General features: G+C 33.5%; 1 protein-coding gene and 1 long non-coding RNA gene across 2 annotated transcripts; one reads left to right on the top strand and one right to left on the bottom strand.

The window, feature by feature from the left end:
- Window positions 1-1,774: 1,774 nt before the first annotated feature.
- LOC139195842 (uncharacterized) lies at window positions 1,775-3,540 on the bottom strand. The gene is made up of 3 exons (XR_011580894.1): window positions 3,505-3,540; window positions 2,828-2,886; window positions 1,775-1,884 (listed from the first exon to the last, which is right to left on the bottom strand). It is a non-coding gene; the product is annotated as an uncharacterized lncRNA (long non-coding RNA).
- A 6,263-nt stretch (window positions 3,541-9,803) lies between these two features.
- On the top strand, window positions 9,804-13,118 carry LOC103429114 (GLABRA2 expression modulator-like). Its single transcript, XM_070823191.1, has 4 exons — window positions 9,804-10,327; window positions 10,426-10,527; window positions 11,307-11,578; window positions 12,764-13,118. Exons 1-4 carry the CDS (start codon window positions 10,036-10,038, stop codon window positions 12,947-12,949), a joined length of 852 nt encoding a protein of 283 aa, XP_070679292.1. The 5' UTR covers window positions 9,804-10,035; the 3' UTR covers window positions 12,950-13,118.
- The last annotated feature ends 277 nt before the right edge of the window (window positions 13,119-13,395 follow it).

Here is a 13,395-nt window from a genome sequence, read left to right on the forward strand (position 1 = left end):
TTCCTAAGAAAACTTTCATATTTTTCTTATTTTTCTTTGTCACTTAGGAGTTGATGCTGTTCATTATTTTGATGTTGCTCAATTTCAATGTCTTCTTCTAGGAGCTCAATCTTAATTTCTTCTATGAGCTCATTAGCTTCTTGTTCTATGGGTTCAATAACCTCTTTTCTTTTATTCTTATGCTGATAAGTTTACAAACCTATTTTCCATTCTCTTTTCAGGGTCTCACTTGCCTTCTGCTGCATTATAAGAGATTGAGGTTCTTGGTTCATTTTGGTAAACTTACTAAGTAATGACTCATGGTCTCTAGAAATGGTTTGAAGTTTATGCTCAAGAGAATGAATATGCTGCTGGCTTTGGTGGAAATTAAAATTAAAGCTATCAAACTCTTATTCTAAGGCTCTAATTAATTTTTCATGACCTAACCTCATGCTTGGCTGTTTGATTTGGATATTCCAAAAATTATCTAAGAGAACATGTTGCCTATCAGAAAGCCCTGGTACTCTTGACCTATACCTCAGAGTTGGATTTCTTATTCCTTCAACAATATTGCTATTAAAGTTGAAAGTAGGTACTGGTGGTGATGTTGATCTGCTTATGCTATTTTGGAATCCACTAAATGGTGAAGGTTGATGGTGCATCATTATGTTACTAAAAGGTGCTATTTTGCCTTGTGGTCTTGTGCTTTAGGATGATGGTCCACGATATTACATACATGTTCAACAAATTAATCTTGATAAGATATCAGCTAATGTATTGTCATTACCTTTTATATGTTCAAAAATTCGTTTAAAACCATTTCCTGTAATTGAATCAACAAAATTAACCTATCTTCGGGTTGCTTGTTTATTAGCATGTATCTTGTTATAATGAGAAATTATATTTTGGCATCTGTTCTAATCGTAAATACTTCATTATGTAAAAATAAAGAGAATGTTTCAAGTGAGTTAATTATTCCTAAAATTTATAAATCTGTTAATGGTAATCTTAACTGTACATCACTAAATTTTCCTGATGATTATCTACAAACTTGTTCGTTAGACTTTGGAGACTCCTTGTTCTTTTTCTAGTATAGTATACCTGCCCATCCTAATGATGAAGCGTCTGTTTCAACTATTTTATAACTATCATCTAATGGTAATGTTAATGGCTTAAATTTAGTAATTTCTTCTTTTACATTTTGAACTAATTTAATATCTTCACTATTAAAATATTTTTGTCATGTTTTGCTAGTTTTACTATGTAATACTGTTATTTTTCTTCCTAAATCAGGGATAAAATTCCTTGCATAATTTAACAATCCTAAAAATACTTGTAACTATTTTTTATCTTTCAACTTATCTGGAAATTCTAAAACCTTTTTAGCTATGTGATATTGTAATTGTATCGTACTTGACTTGATATACATTCCTAAAAACTCTATATCTTGCTTTTCTAATGCTATTTTATTTTCGCTAATCACAATTCCTTTATTGATAAATTCTTGTAAAACTATCTCTATGTGCTTCCTATGTTCATTTCTATTTTTACTATATACCAATATATCATCTACATAAACACTACAAAAGTTATCATGTTTCTTGAAAATTTGGTCCATCTTTCTTTGAAAGATCAATGGAGCATTTTTAAGTCCAAATGTCATAACAAGTCACTCAAAATGTCCTTATGGACAAGTAAAAGATGTCCACTCAATTTGACACACCCCGTCCCGAAGGAGGGCGTGCTGGCCGTCACGTGAGTGTGACGTAACCATTTACACAGTTCGGAAGCTTTAAAAAAATACAATTACCATGATGAAACACCCGAGGGGGAGTCCTACTTTTGTGACTTCTGTTAGAACACCGCTGGATTCCTCGTAGCCACCAAAGCTCTGCTAACTAGAACCTGGAGGGGCGCAAAACAAAATTGAGTGGGTCAGTACAACAAAGTTTTTCGAAAACATTTCCTTTAAAACATTTCTAGCCCCTCGCTGTAAAGCCCGGATACTTTCCCAGAAAATAACATAATAATATATAAACATATACATATATATATATATATATATATATATATATATATATCATCAAAAGCTCAAATTATAATCCTTCAACGCTTTTCAGAAAGAATATGCCATGCGAAGCCATATGCCAAAATATAATATGAATGCATCAATATAAATCAGGTAAAATAATAAATCAACCGGAGACCCTACAGTGGTCCTGTACGGTTGATTCTATAGCTCAATATCCTATCCAGCCGGAGTCACCAACTGTGACCTGTACGGCCCTGCCGGAGTCACCAACTGTGACCTGTACGGCACTACACTGCACATAAGTCGGAACTCCCTATAGTAGTCTGTACGACTAAGATGGTGAAATAATACGCTCTAGTGCTTCTCTCATTAATCATCTGTGCACATAATCTAAGGTCACCTACCAGTCGAAACCCCTCTAATGGTCTGTGTGACTGGCATGTCGGAACCACCTCTAGTGGTCTGTACGACTAGTATGTCGGAACCACCTCTAGTGGTCTGTACGACTAGCATCTACTTGGATCCAAGGTGAGCGTGTGATGCAGGGTGCATAACATAAGCACTAACACCAGGGGTGCAGGTTACGAGCTCTCAACATAATTCACATCATCATTCATTCATATAAACCATATAAACTCACCTGATACTCACCTGTGTGTCCACAGCACCAATTCACATATATATATGCATCAATATCAATTCATATAATTTATAATATGCATCATGGCAATTGAAAACATAATTTCATATAAATTCAATTTCTGGGACAATTAATAGTATATAGGTAATACGAAAAAAAAAAAACTGTCCACTCACCTGGAGTTCGCCCAACAACTCCCTAGCACCACACATCAAGGCGTCGTGACGATCAGCGCCTAGAACAATAATCAAATCCAACCTCAGAATTCATATCGATAAAATATATAACTTATATAAGACACGTCACTACGTAGTTCGATTCGGAAGATCTGCAACTCAGATTTCAAATCCATAACTTCCAGAGGTCCACAATATACCTCTAGGACATCATCCTAAAATTTCATTACCATCCAACGGTCGGATCTCCGTCAATTTCCAAAACCAAGTGACTGTTAACATTCTACATTATGAACTTACAACTCCAATTCCAAAAGATCCGTATATCGGATTCCCGATCCGTAAGTTCCTATAATCCTCAAATATTATGTATTACAACATATCAAAGTTTGGTGACGATCCAACGGTCGGATCGTCAATTCACATTTTTACCTAACCACGAATCGTAACGAACCTAGGTTCAATTACTCAATTTATGTCCAACAATTATCAAAACTGAACCTAGAACCTTAAACACATGCTAACAATGACATTGGCAGGCGATTGGCCACGCGCCGCCGCACGGGCCGCCGCAGGTGGCGGTTGGCCGCCTCGGCTCGCCAGAAAATCCAACTATTTCAAAAAATTCTCAAAAAATACAGAATTGAATATCTCAATGAGTAGAGTAAACTTTATACCTGAGGCCAAGGCCAATTTGGCCTGGAAACACTTCAATTTCACCAAAATCTGTGCAGACCCTAGAATTGGGTGAGTTCCAATTCGTCTTCAAATCAACTCCGTCGTCCCAACCAATGTTTGGGCTTTGTTCTAGGTCCTAAGGAAATGATAATGGTGTAGTAATTGAAAGAAAACATTTCAAGATTTGAAGAATTTGGACAAGAAAGTCACGGCACCACGGGTGCGTTCTTCACCAATTCACCATCAAATTTTATGATTTTTGGGGTGAAACATGAAGAGGGAAGGCCTAGGTGTTGATTGGAAGTGGTACCTTGATCCAATTTGTGAGAATTCCGGTGAAAATCGTCGGAATTTGGGTGTGGGTGTCGCGGGTAAACGGGTTGGGGGAAAACCCGTTTTCTGATCTTCTCTCCTCCGCTTCTCGCCCTCTCTCCTTTCCTCCTTTCCTCTTTTCTGATTGGTCGGCTTCTCTCTCTCTCAATCCCTCCTGATGCCTTCTTCTCTCTTGTCCCGATTGGGCATTTCTGCCCAATCTCCTTCCTCTGTTTCTTCCTCTCACGCACACACACACACACAAACCTTCTTTCACTTATATTTATTTATTTTTGTTTTCCTTACATCCAAGCCATCAATTTAATTCTTCATTAAATCTGGGCCATCCAAATTTTAATAATAAAATTTATAAAATGCCCAAACTTCAAACTTTAAAATCTTTTTCGTTATAACTCCAAATAACGAACCGTCAGCGCCCACACGTTCGTAGCGACGAGTACTACGAGGATATGTCAAGAAAACAAATCTTAGAAGGCACGACACAATGATTAACCTCGAATAATGCGCGTACCTCAACGGGCATTTTTTGTAAAATCCTTTATTAAAACTTTAAAACTCTTAAAATCAGGGACGGGCTGTCACACAATTGATTCTTCTGCTAATCGTATTTTCCAAAATCCTGATTTACAATCAAATTTACTAAAATATTTACTCTCTTGAATTTTATTTATAAGCTCATCTTTATTTGGTAACTTATAACTATCTTCATACGTATTATCCTTTAATCTTTTGTAATTATAAACTATTCTAGTCTTGCCTCTCTTGAGCTCTGAATGTTTTCTTACTATAAATGTTGTTGATCTATGTCTAGACTTAAAGGGTCTTATTACTTTTAAATTTAACAATTCTTTTATTTGCTGTTCAAACTCTTATTTATCTAATAAACTACATGGCATATCAGCTATTTTTATGGTTAAATTTGGGTTAATTATATCTAATTTTACTAATATTTTATTTTTATTCTAATGCAATTGTGGGTCTTCTCCTATAATTTTAGTTTGTTCTGCTAATTGTAACAATTCTTCTAAACTCTTTGGTTTATTTAACTGTAATATTTTTATATGATTTCCTTCTTCTATAATTGGATATTCATATTCAAATATTTCTTCATCAAACTCTTTTATGTTATTATGCTCATCATTTTCTTTTGAGTTTTTTAAATAATAATTATCTTAGTCACTAGATTCTTCTGTACTTATGCTTTTGTATGCGTTTACAGGATTACTTTTGTCAGTTATTGTAATACCTCTTTTGAGAAATGTTATATTAGAATTCATAAATAAAAAACCATGTAAACTTTTCAAAAACTTTAAACCTAAAATGAATGGGTATGATCGTACTGGTGAAACAAATGTTAATGGTAAATTAAATTGTTGTTTTTCTACTTTAATAAACTCATTATTAATGCAATGTGTTAAGTAAACTGATCTTTCATCAAACTGTGTTATTCTCACAGGTTTTGCTAATTTTTGTCTATATTTTTCTGGTACTAACTCTTCTCTTATGACACTCATTGTACTCCATGTATCTATCATAGCTGTTGTTTGTATCTTATGTTCTTTTGCTAATTCTATTTCACAATTTATAGTAATTAAAAAACTATTTTTTGGCTTTTCTATACTATAAACAGTATTTCCTAATATTTCAGTATATTCTTGTGATTCTGTTGAATTAATTTCTAATAACTTATTATTATAACACTTATATTATAGTATTTATTTGCAACTAATTTATTACACGTATGACATTTTTCCGGCCAACCTAAATTAATGTATTTATACTCTTCTTCATGTTGTTCTTCTATGAAGGCACACATATACTCTTCTAAATCACTATTTGTGCTACTTGAATCTTTCGAGTCTGAATCTATCATATTTATATTTTCTATACTATAAATATTCTCATTATCATTTAAATCATCTAAACTATATATTGATTGTATATCTTCATCTTCTCCTAACTTAAACAACTCCATTAAATGTACTTTTTCTCTGGACTGTTTTCCTAATTTTGGACATTTATTTCTAAGATGTCCAGTCTCTCCACATGAATAACATTTACAACTACTCTTATCTTTTGGTGCTTTATATTTTCTAATCCAAGGTCTGCCACTTCTTTTCCTAAATTGTTTTGGAATATATTTTCTTTTTTTATATGTTCTTGAAGGTCTTATGTTGTTTGTATGGTTTGTATGACTTATATTTCTTTTTGTATATTTTCTTATGCTTGTTTTTCTTATTACAACCATACTGTTGTGGTAAATCTATATTTTTACAGCTCATATAAAATTGTTTCCTAATCTACCTTTTAACTTTTATTTGGCTACACTCTTGTCTAAGTATATCATATACATATTGAATTCTAGGTCCTATTGCAATATCATTTTTCTTTGGATGCTTTTGTCATTCATTCCAAATCTTTTCTCCTATTGGTTCTTTTATTTTTGTCATATAAGTATCTAATAAATTAATATTACTAATTCTACATGTTCTTCCTAAATATTTAAAGAAATCTGTGGTATACTCAGCTATATACTGTAAATCACAAAATTGTAATTGTTCTAAATTTCTAATTGCTCTTATTTGTTGTTGTTCACTTCTACCATCTAACCTATTATCATCTAAAAATTCTTGTTTAATTAAAGTAACAAAACCATCTAATTTAAAATGTGTTTTAGTTGCCTAATGTTGTTCTGGATTTTGGACTTTCCATGACTGAAAATAATAAAAAATTAAACCATCCAAAGTATGTTCAAAGTAATCTAACATATTTTGTGAATTTCTAAAATCTAACATTAATGCTGCATGTACGCAACCTTTCTCCCATCTCTCAATAGTTCTCTCCCAATCTTGGGGATCTACATTATCTAAATTTAATATGTTACATGCTATATTTATTTGTTCTAACTCTCTCAAGTATGGAATCGTATTTTTTATAGGTGGTTTTATCAAACTTTCTTCTATGTAATCTACTTTTGCTTTTTCATTATATTATTCATTTGTTGGTCTCAAAAATTGTTGATCAGTCATACTTGCGTGTCCTGGATTTTCTGCTCCTGATGTACTACTTTCTTCTGCTGGATTACATTCTTCTTTCAATTCTAATAAATTATTATATTCTTTTGATCCTAAAATATGTTCTACTCCTATTTCTAAAATTAATTTTTTTCATCTCTTCATTTGAAATTCTATGTAGTCCAAAATCATATGTCCTATATTTTTCTAAGTACTATTCTTCATCTAAATGGTTAATATCTTCTATAAGTTTATCTACAACATGATAAAAAAATTTCTCGACTAAATTAATATCTAGATTATCAAAAGCCATATGTATACTCTCATTTTCGATTTCACTTTCATCCTCTTCTATTTTTTTCTAGTTGCTTGTAGTTACTAAACCTAATTGTTGCTTGACCTGTACTAGTTTCATATATTTGTACTTTATCTGGTTGTCTATTTCTTGCTACTTGTAAATTAGGTAATGTCCACTGAGTTCCTTCTAAAAAGCTAGTATCTACAGTTTTGCTTCTATCATATTTACATATTTACTACCAAATGTTTGAACTAAATTTTGAAATTCTAAATTAAACTTATGATTTTATTTATCAGACACTTTATCAATATACATTAGAGAGCTAATACATAAATTTTTATATTCTCCTTTCATATTATAATTTTTTTGTTCTTATGCTTACTTTAATATATTTACTAAATTAATTAATTGTCATAACATAATTTGGAATATAACCTATGACTGCTAAGTTTGAACTTAAGTCTGCTTTAGCTATTGCCATTGCTGCTTGTTGGTGATTATCTCATCTATCATTATATATGTATACTAATGTCTTTGTGCCTACATATGCTCAAGTTAATCCTGCTATTCCAATTAATATTGTTCCTATATGAATCTCACTAAAATGTGATTTTCTCAAATGCATAACTGCTTCCTTACTAATTAAATTAAGTGTAACTTTTTTATTAATACAGCTAACTTCATGTTGACTAATGCTACTTACAATTCTAATTCTGTTTTCGAATAAACCTAATTGGTACAGGTTATATTTATTTTTCTGGGTTCTCTCAAAACCTCTTTTAATAAATTCGTGTGCTTCTTCTTCATTTGGATAAATATCTTCAGCTTTAACTACTTATTTTCCTTTTTTCCTAAAGAATTCCATTTTCTATTATAAAAAAGATTTAGCTTAGATCTTCTAATATTGTTATTTACACTTAAAGTTAAATTTTCTAATTTATTTAGCAAAGATGGTGGAAGTGATGAAGATGCGTTATGTAAAATTTGGTTTATTTCTGCTATTTGTTCTTCAACTTGATCTAATTTTTCAACCAAACTTAAAACTAATTGAATAATCAAATTATTTTGCCTAATGGGAATATTACTATTGGCTACTTGTGTTGAAAAATCTGTTAAACCTACTGGTTCTTTGTCCAACTTAATAATTTCTTTCAAAACTTGGATATTTTCTGCTAGTTCTAGAATCGGTCATTAAATTAATAATTAAACTAATAATTTATCTATTGGAAAATAACAAGATCTACAATAAAATTTACAATACTATTGGCTTGTGGATTTTCTTCACTATGCAAAATATGATTATGCTTTCTCATTGGAAAATAACAAACTAAACCATTTTGGTCTAAGATTATTTTTCTTTTTTGAGGTTTACTAATTTCTAAATTAAGGTAATCTATCATAAACTACAGTCTACTTTTCTCTAGAGTTATGGCTAACTGATTTCTTAGAAACTCTCTTTCTTCTCTCAAGGTCTCTAAAACTTGATCTGTTGCTCTTTTTGCTTCTAAAACTTTATGATGCACTTCTATGTTATTATATTTATGAATAAATAAAGGATGTTTAAGATAACCAAGATAAAACTTTTGCTTCTTCAAAGTCCTGCTTATTCTTTTGGATATATATGCTAATTTTCTCTTTATGCTAGTTATAGTTGGGTGTTGGGACAATAAATACTTGGTGGTTGTGGTTGGCAAGGTCTACAAGGATAATATATCTGTTGTTCATACACAATAAACAAATATGATATCAGCTGTATCAATGACTTCCTTCCTCAAGGTACTTTACTATTATAATTATACTATTAAAATGCTAAACTTGGCTCTGATACTAGATTCGCACAGCATGCTCGATTAAATAGTCGGATGACCATTATAACAACTAGACATAAAACCTTGCACATGGAACTCGACATGTTTTAGCATGACGGTCACTCACAATACAAGTATAAGGCCTTCACGGCTGAACTCAGAGGTACGACGAACTCAGAGGTACCCTGGTTAATGTCCATTTATTTATATGGCAAGCATTCAACTATAACAAAGTGCTCGAACAAAGTATGATCGTTAGTTTAGCAGGTTAATAATATAATTACAATAGTGTTTTCCTGTTTTAGACAAAAAGTCGAATTTAACAAATACACCAAAGAAAGTAAAGAAAGCTTACTTAAGACTTGGAGATTGCTTGAATATGTAAACTTGAACTTTTATTGATATATGGAATGTTTACAAAGATAGTCATTTACAAGAAAATGTTTACAAGGAAGTGTTTACAAGGATGCTATGAAGACTACGGATGCTTGAGAGTATGAAGATGGTGTGAGTATAAGTGTAGGGTGTTTAGGTGTTGAGTGATTGATGTATCTTTTCAATGAATAAAACTCCCCTTATATAGAGACTGAATGAGGATACAATGGAAAATAAATGGTGTGGACATTTCCTTGGTACTTGTCATTTGTCACTATGTTTCTACTGTTGCTGAAATTGTCAGCACTGTTTCTGAAACGTGGTCGGAATTTTGCTTTGCATGTGAACTTGCTTGTCTCCTTTTGCATGTGAATTTGCTACATGGTTTGTCTCCTGATGCACAATTTTTGCATGTGATATCCCTGAAATGTTTTCTCCCTTAAATTGCTATCTCTCTTATCTTCTTTTACATGCCCATTTTAGGTATTATTTTGTTTTGTCCTTACGATTAAAATGAAAGTTTGGAGATGAGGGGGGTTTGGTTAGTTTTCCAAAAAAGAAAAAAAAAGAAAAAAAAAAAAAAAGAAAAAAAAAGAAAAAAAAAGAGAAGAAAACTGAATAATCAATCGCACACACAGAGAAACCAGATCACCACGCGCCAATTCGATCCCGCGTCAGCACCGGAATCTTCTAGACCGAACGATGGACTCGCCCAAGCCCACCGCCCAGGATCCGAACCCAAAGTCTGCAGCCGAAGCCCCGAATGGCGATGCGAACTGGGCGAGCTTCGTGATGGGCTCGCAGGCTCAGGCTCAGCCGACTCTGACGGAGGCGGTCTCCACTCCCATGGGTTCTGGGTCGAAGAAATCGGTTCGTTGGAGCCCGGAATTGGTGTCCGAGTCGCACGCTGCCGCGTCGGATCATTCTTCCCATCAGGGATCCAATACATACGTGGCTCCCTCCCCTACGCTCTCACAATCTCTCTCATTCAAAGGTCGGTATCTGTGCTTCCGTATTTTTCTCCTTATTTGGATTTGTATATATGTTTGAAGATTGTGGATACGTATTTATTGTGTATGCGTGCATGGTTAGATTCGGTGGAGACTGTGCGGAACGTGTTTGGGAGGTGGAGGAAGTCGGTGGGGGAAGCTACGAAGAAGGCGGAGGATCTCGCCGGAAACACGTGGCAGCACTGTGGGTTTCTGCTTCCTTTTTGTTTCTTCTTCTTGTTGATCTCTGCTCATTTACTACGTTTCAATTAATTTTAACGTATATTTTTAAGGGTAATGCTAGGAGACCAAATTTCTCCCCATTTAGTGGGCAAAGACTTTGTTTTTGTTGTTGTTATAATGCTAGGAGACCAAATTTCTAAACTAAATTTTGTAAATCAAATGACATTGATAATTGGATTATTAATGTGCTTATTTCTTATCGGTGGCAAATCATTTGGTTCGTAAATTTGGTTTAAAAATTTGGTCTCCCTAGCATTACCCTAATTTTAATCATAGGATTTGTGTTAAGATTAGGTTCGAATTCGGCTTCCTTGGTTGTTTTGTTAAGTAAAAGTATAGGTGTGGTGTGTGTGTGCGCTAATTTTATATGGTAGATCTTTTGATTGACATGAGAATTGAAAGTTCAAAATTTGTGAGGAAGATTTGCTGAAAATTCTTGTAAAACGCTTAGCGCCAGGTGCCTGAAAGTTGTTCGGTACATTGTGGTTTTTAGTACCAGTCTCCAGTTTTTCTAACCGTTTGAACTTAATCCGTCGAAAGCTTTTGTTTTGTTCACACTGAATGCCCAGAAAAGTCTGCTTTCGTAAGAGGAAACGAAATTGCAATCTCCCTTGGTCTCCCCGATTTTGTTTTCTCTGTTTATCTTACCTCTTTCTATATTTTAGTTAGTGTATTTTGTTGATCCTAAACATTGGTTGTGATGGATGAAGGCACTAATCATCCTGTTTTCTTTCAAACTAGTAAAAACAAGCCCCAGTTTTGCTGATGCTGCCATGGGAAGAATTGCACAAGGAACAAAGGTTCTAGCAGAAGGTGGTTACGAGAAGATCTTTCGATCAACCTTTGAGACAACTCCCGGGGAGCAACTTCAAAATTCATTTGCATGTTACTTGTCCACATCAGCTGGTCCAGTCATGGGAGTTTTATATGTTTCTACTGCAAAGCTTGCCTATTGCAGTGATAATCCCATTTCATACAAAGCTGAGAGCCAAACTGAATGGAGCTATTACAAGGTAAGTTTGCACGTGCCTTACTTTTGTGTCTTTTGAAGTTTTTTCCAAATATAGGATTTCAATTAACTAGCAACTATTTTAAGGGGTGCGTTATTGACTGATTTATAGTTTTTCAAATTAGAAAATCGTGATAGTTTTTCATAATAGAAAATCGTGCCACTAGACATCTGAGGGAAATTCCCCGTTGTGTTCTAATTTGATGGTGACTGCAACTAAGTAGTGAAGGGAAATAGATTCGACAGTGGTAGGCCTATATCGACACTTAATATCTGACACGTAAGGTATATAATTTGGTTCTGATGTAATTCTCTCGGAATTTATAAACCTCTGCACTGCAAGTATTTTTCGTCCATTTCAACTTTGCTCACCGAAAGTTTTCAAGATGTTGCATATAGTTGGGCAAGTGCTGAGCTGAGTATTTGCATTTTTAGGCTTAGCCCTATGTATAGCAAAAAAAATGTTCGTGAGTTTCAGCCTTGATTTATACTTCAGTGAGCTTGTTTATGAGATTGTTTAGTCTCACATTAACTGATTAACCGTATTGGCTCAACTTTAATTTTCAACATGATTTGTGTTGTAGAATTTGGGGCCCTTTGCTTTGATAGTTTGGTTCGGTATTTTTGTTAGCTTAAGTGGACTTGTGATCTTCATTAGTAATCAACCTTGTTGAAGGTTCTGGCTAGATTAGCAAGTGAATTCACTTGGCATTGGAAACAAAACCTGGAAATAATTACCACGGTGTAGGGAAGCTATAGTAAATAATTATACTCTATTTTCTTATGCTTGTTCTCCCTTATATAATTTTCTTGACTCTTGATGAAGATGTATTAGTAAAATATACTGAGTCGCACAACTGCTGGTGGTAATATTTCTGTAGTCATATCATGTTTGTACTTTTGTACATGTGTTGTGAAAACTTTTCACTGAAAAGAAAGATGAGGAACAACTTTGCAGATTGCATTGGCAGAAGGAAATTAGAGAGCGGGGTTTATTTGAGGAGTTTTAAGTATATATCATTGAAATGTTTTGTTTATTTGCTCTCGATCATATGTGGTGTATTTTTTTTTTTTTTTTTTTTTTGAAAAGAAACGATCATATGTGGTGTATTAGAGTGAGTCATATTTTGGTTAACGAGTTGTTAACTGATATTTGTACTAATTTCCGTTGACACGAGAATTATAATAGGTGGTTATCCCGTTACATCAGCTTAAAGCAGTCAATCCATCGTCAAGCAGATCGAACTCTGCCGAAAAGTACATTCAGGTTATCTCCGTTGATAACCATGAGTTCTGGTTTATGGGGTTCTTAAATTATGATGGTGCCGTCATTTGCCTACAAGAAGCTCTCCAAGCTCGGAACTCATTTGTTTGATCATTTTTTGTAGCACAGAAATTTTTGCTTTTTTCGCATCGTAAGATGTTTTATAACTGATAAGTTTGTAGATTAATTTATTTGATAATGTACGATCTTGATCATTTTGATAATGTATGCCACACTTGTGCTATTTTTTGAAAGTCAGTGTGAAAATTAGATCAAGTAATTTTACAATTTCCATATGATTGTACTTTTAGGAGTGGGTAGAATGATATTCAGGCTTATTGTTTTTCAGTCTATAATCTATATGATGGAAAAATATGTCCCTACCCGATGCCATTGTCGTACCCTCCCTATCTCTCAATGACACCGCGGATAGGAAGTAGGGGTGGGCATAAAAACCGCCGAGCGGGAAAACTGAATCGATTAGTGATAAAAAAAAATTAAAAAAAAATCAGTAAAAAAATGCGTTAATCAAAAGTCAAAATCGAAACAAAAATTGA

This window comes from Malus domestica, chromosome 01, assembly GCF_042453785.1.
Source record: "Malus domestica chromosome 01, GDT2T_hap1".
NCBI lineage: Eukaryota > Viridiplantae > Streptophyta > Magnoliopsida > Rosales > Rosaceae > Malus > Malus domestica.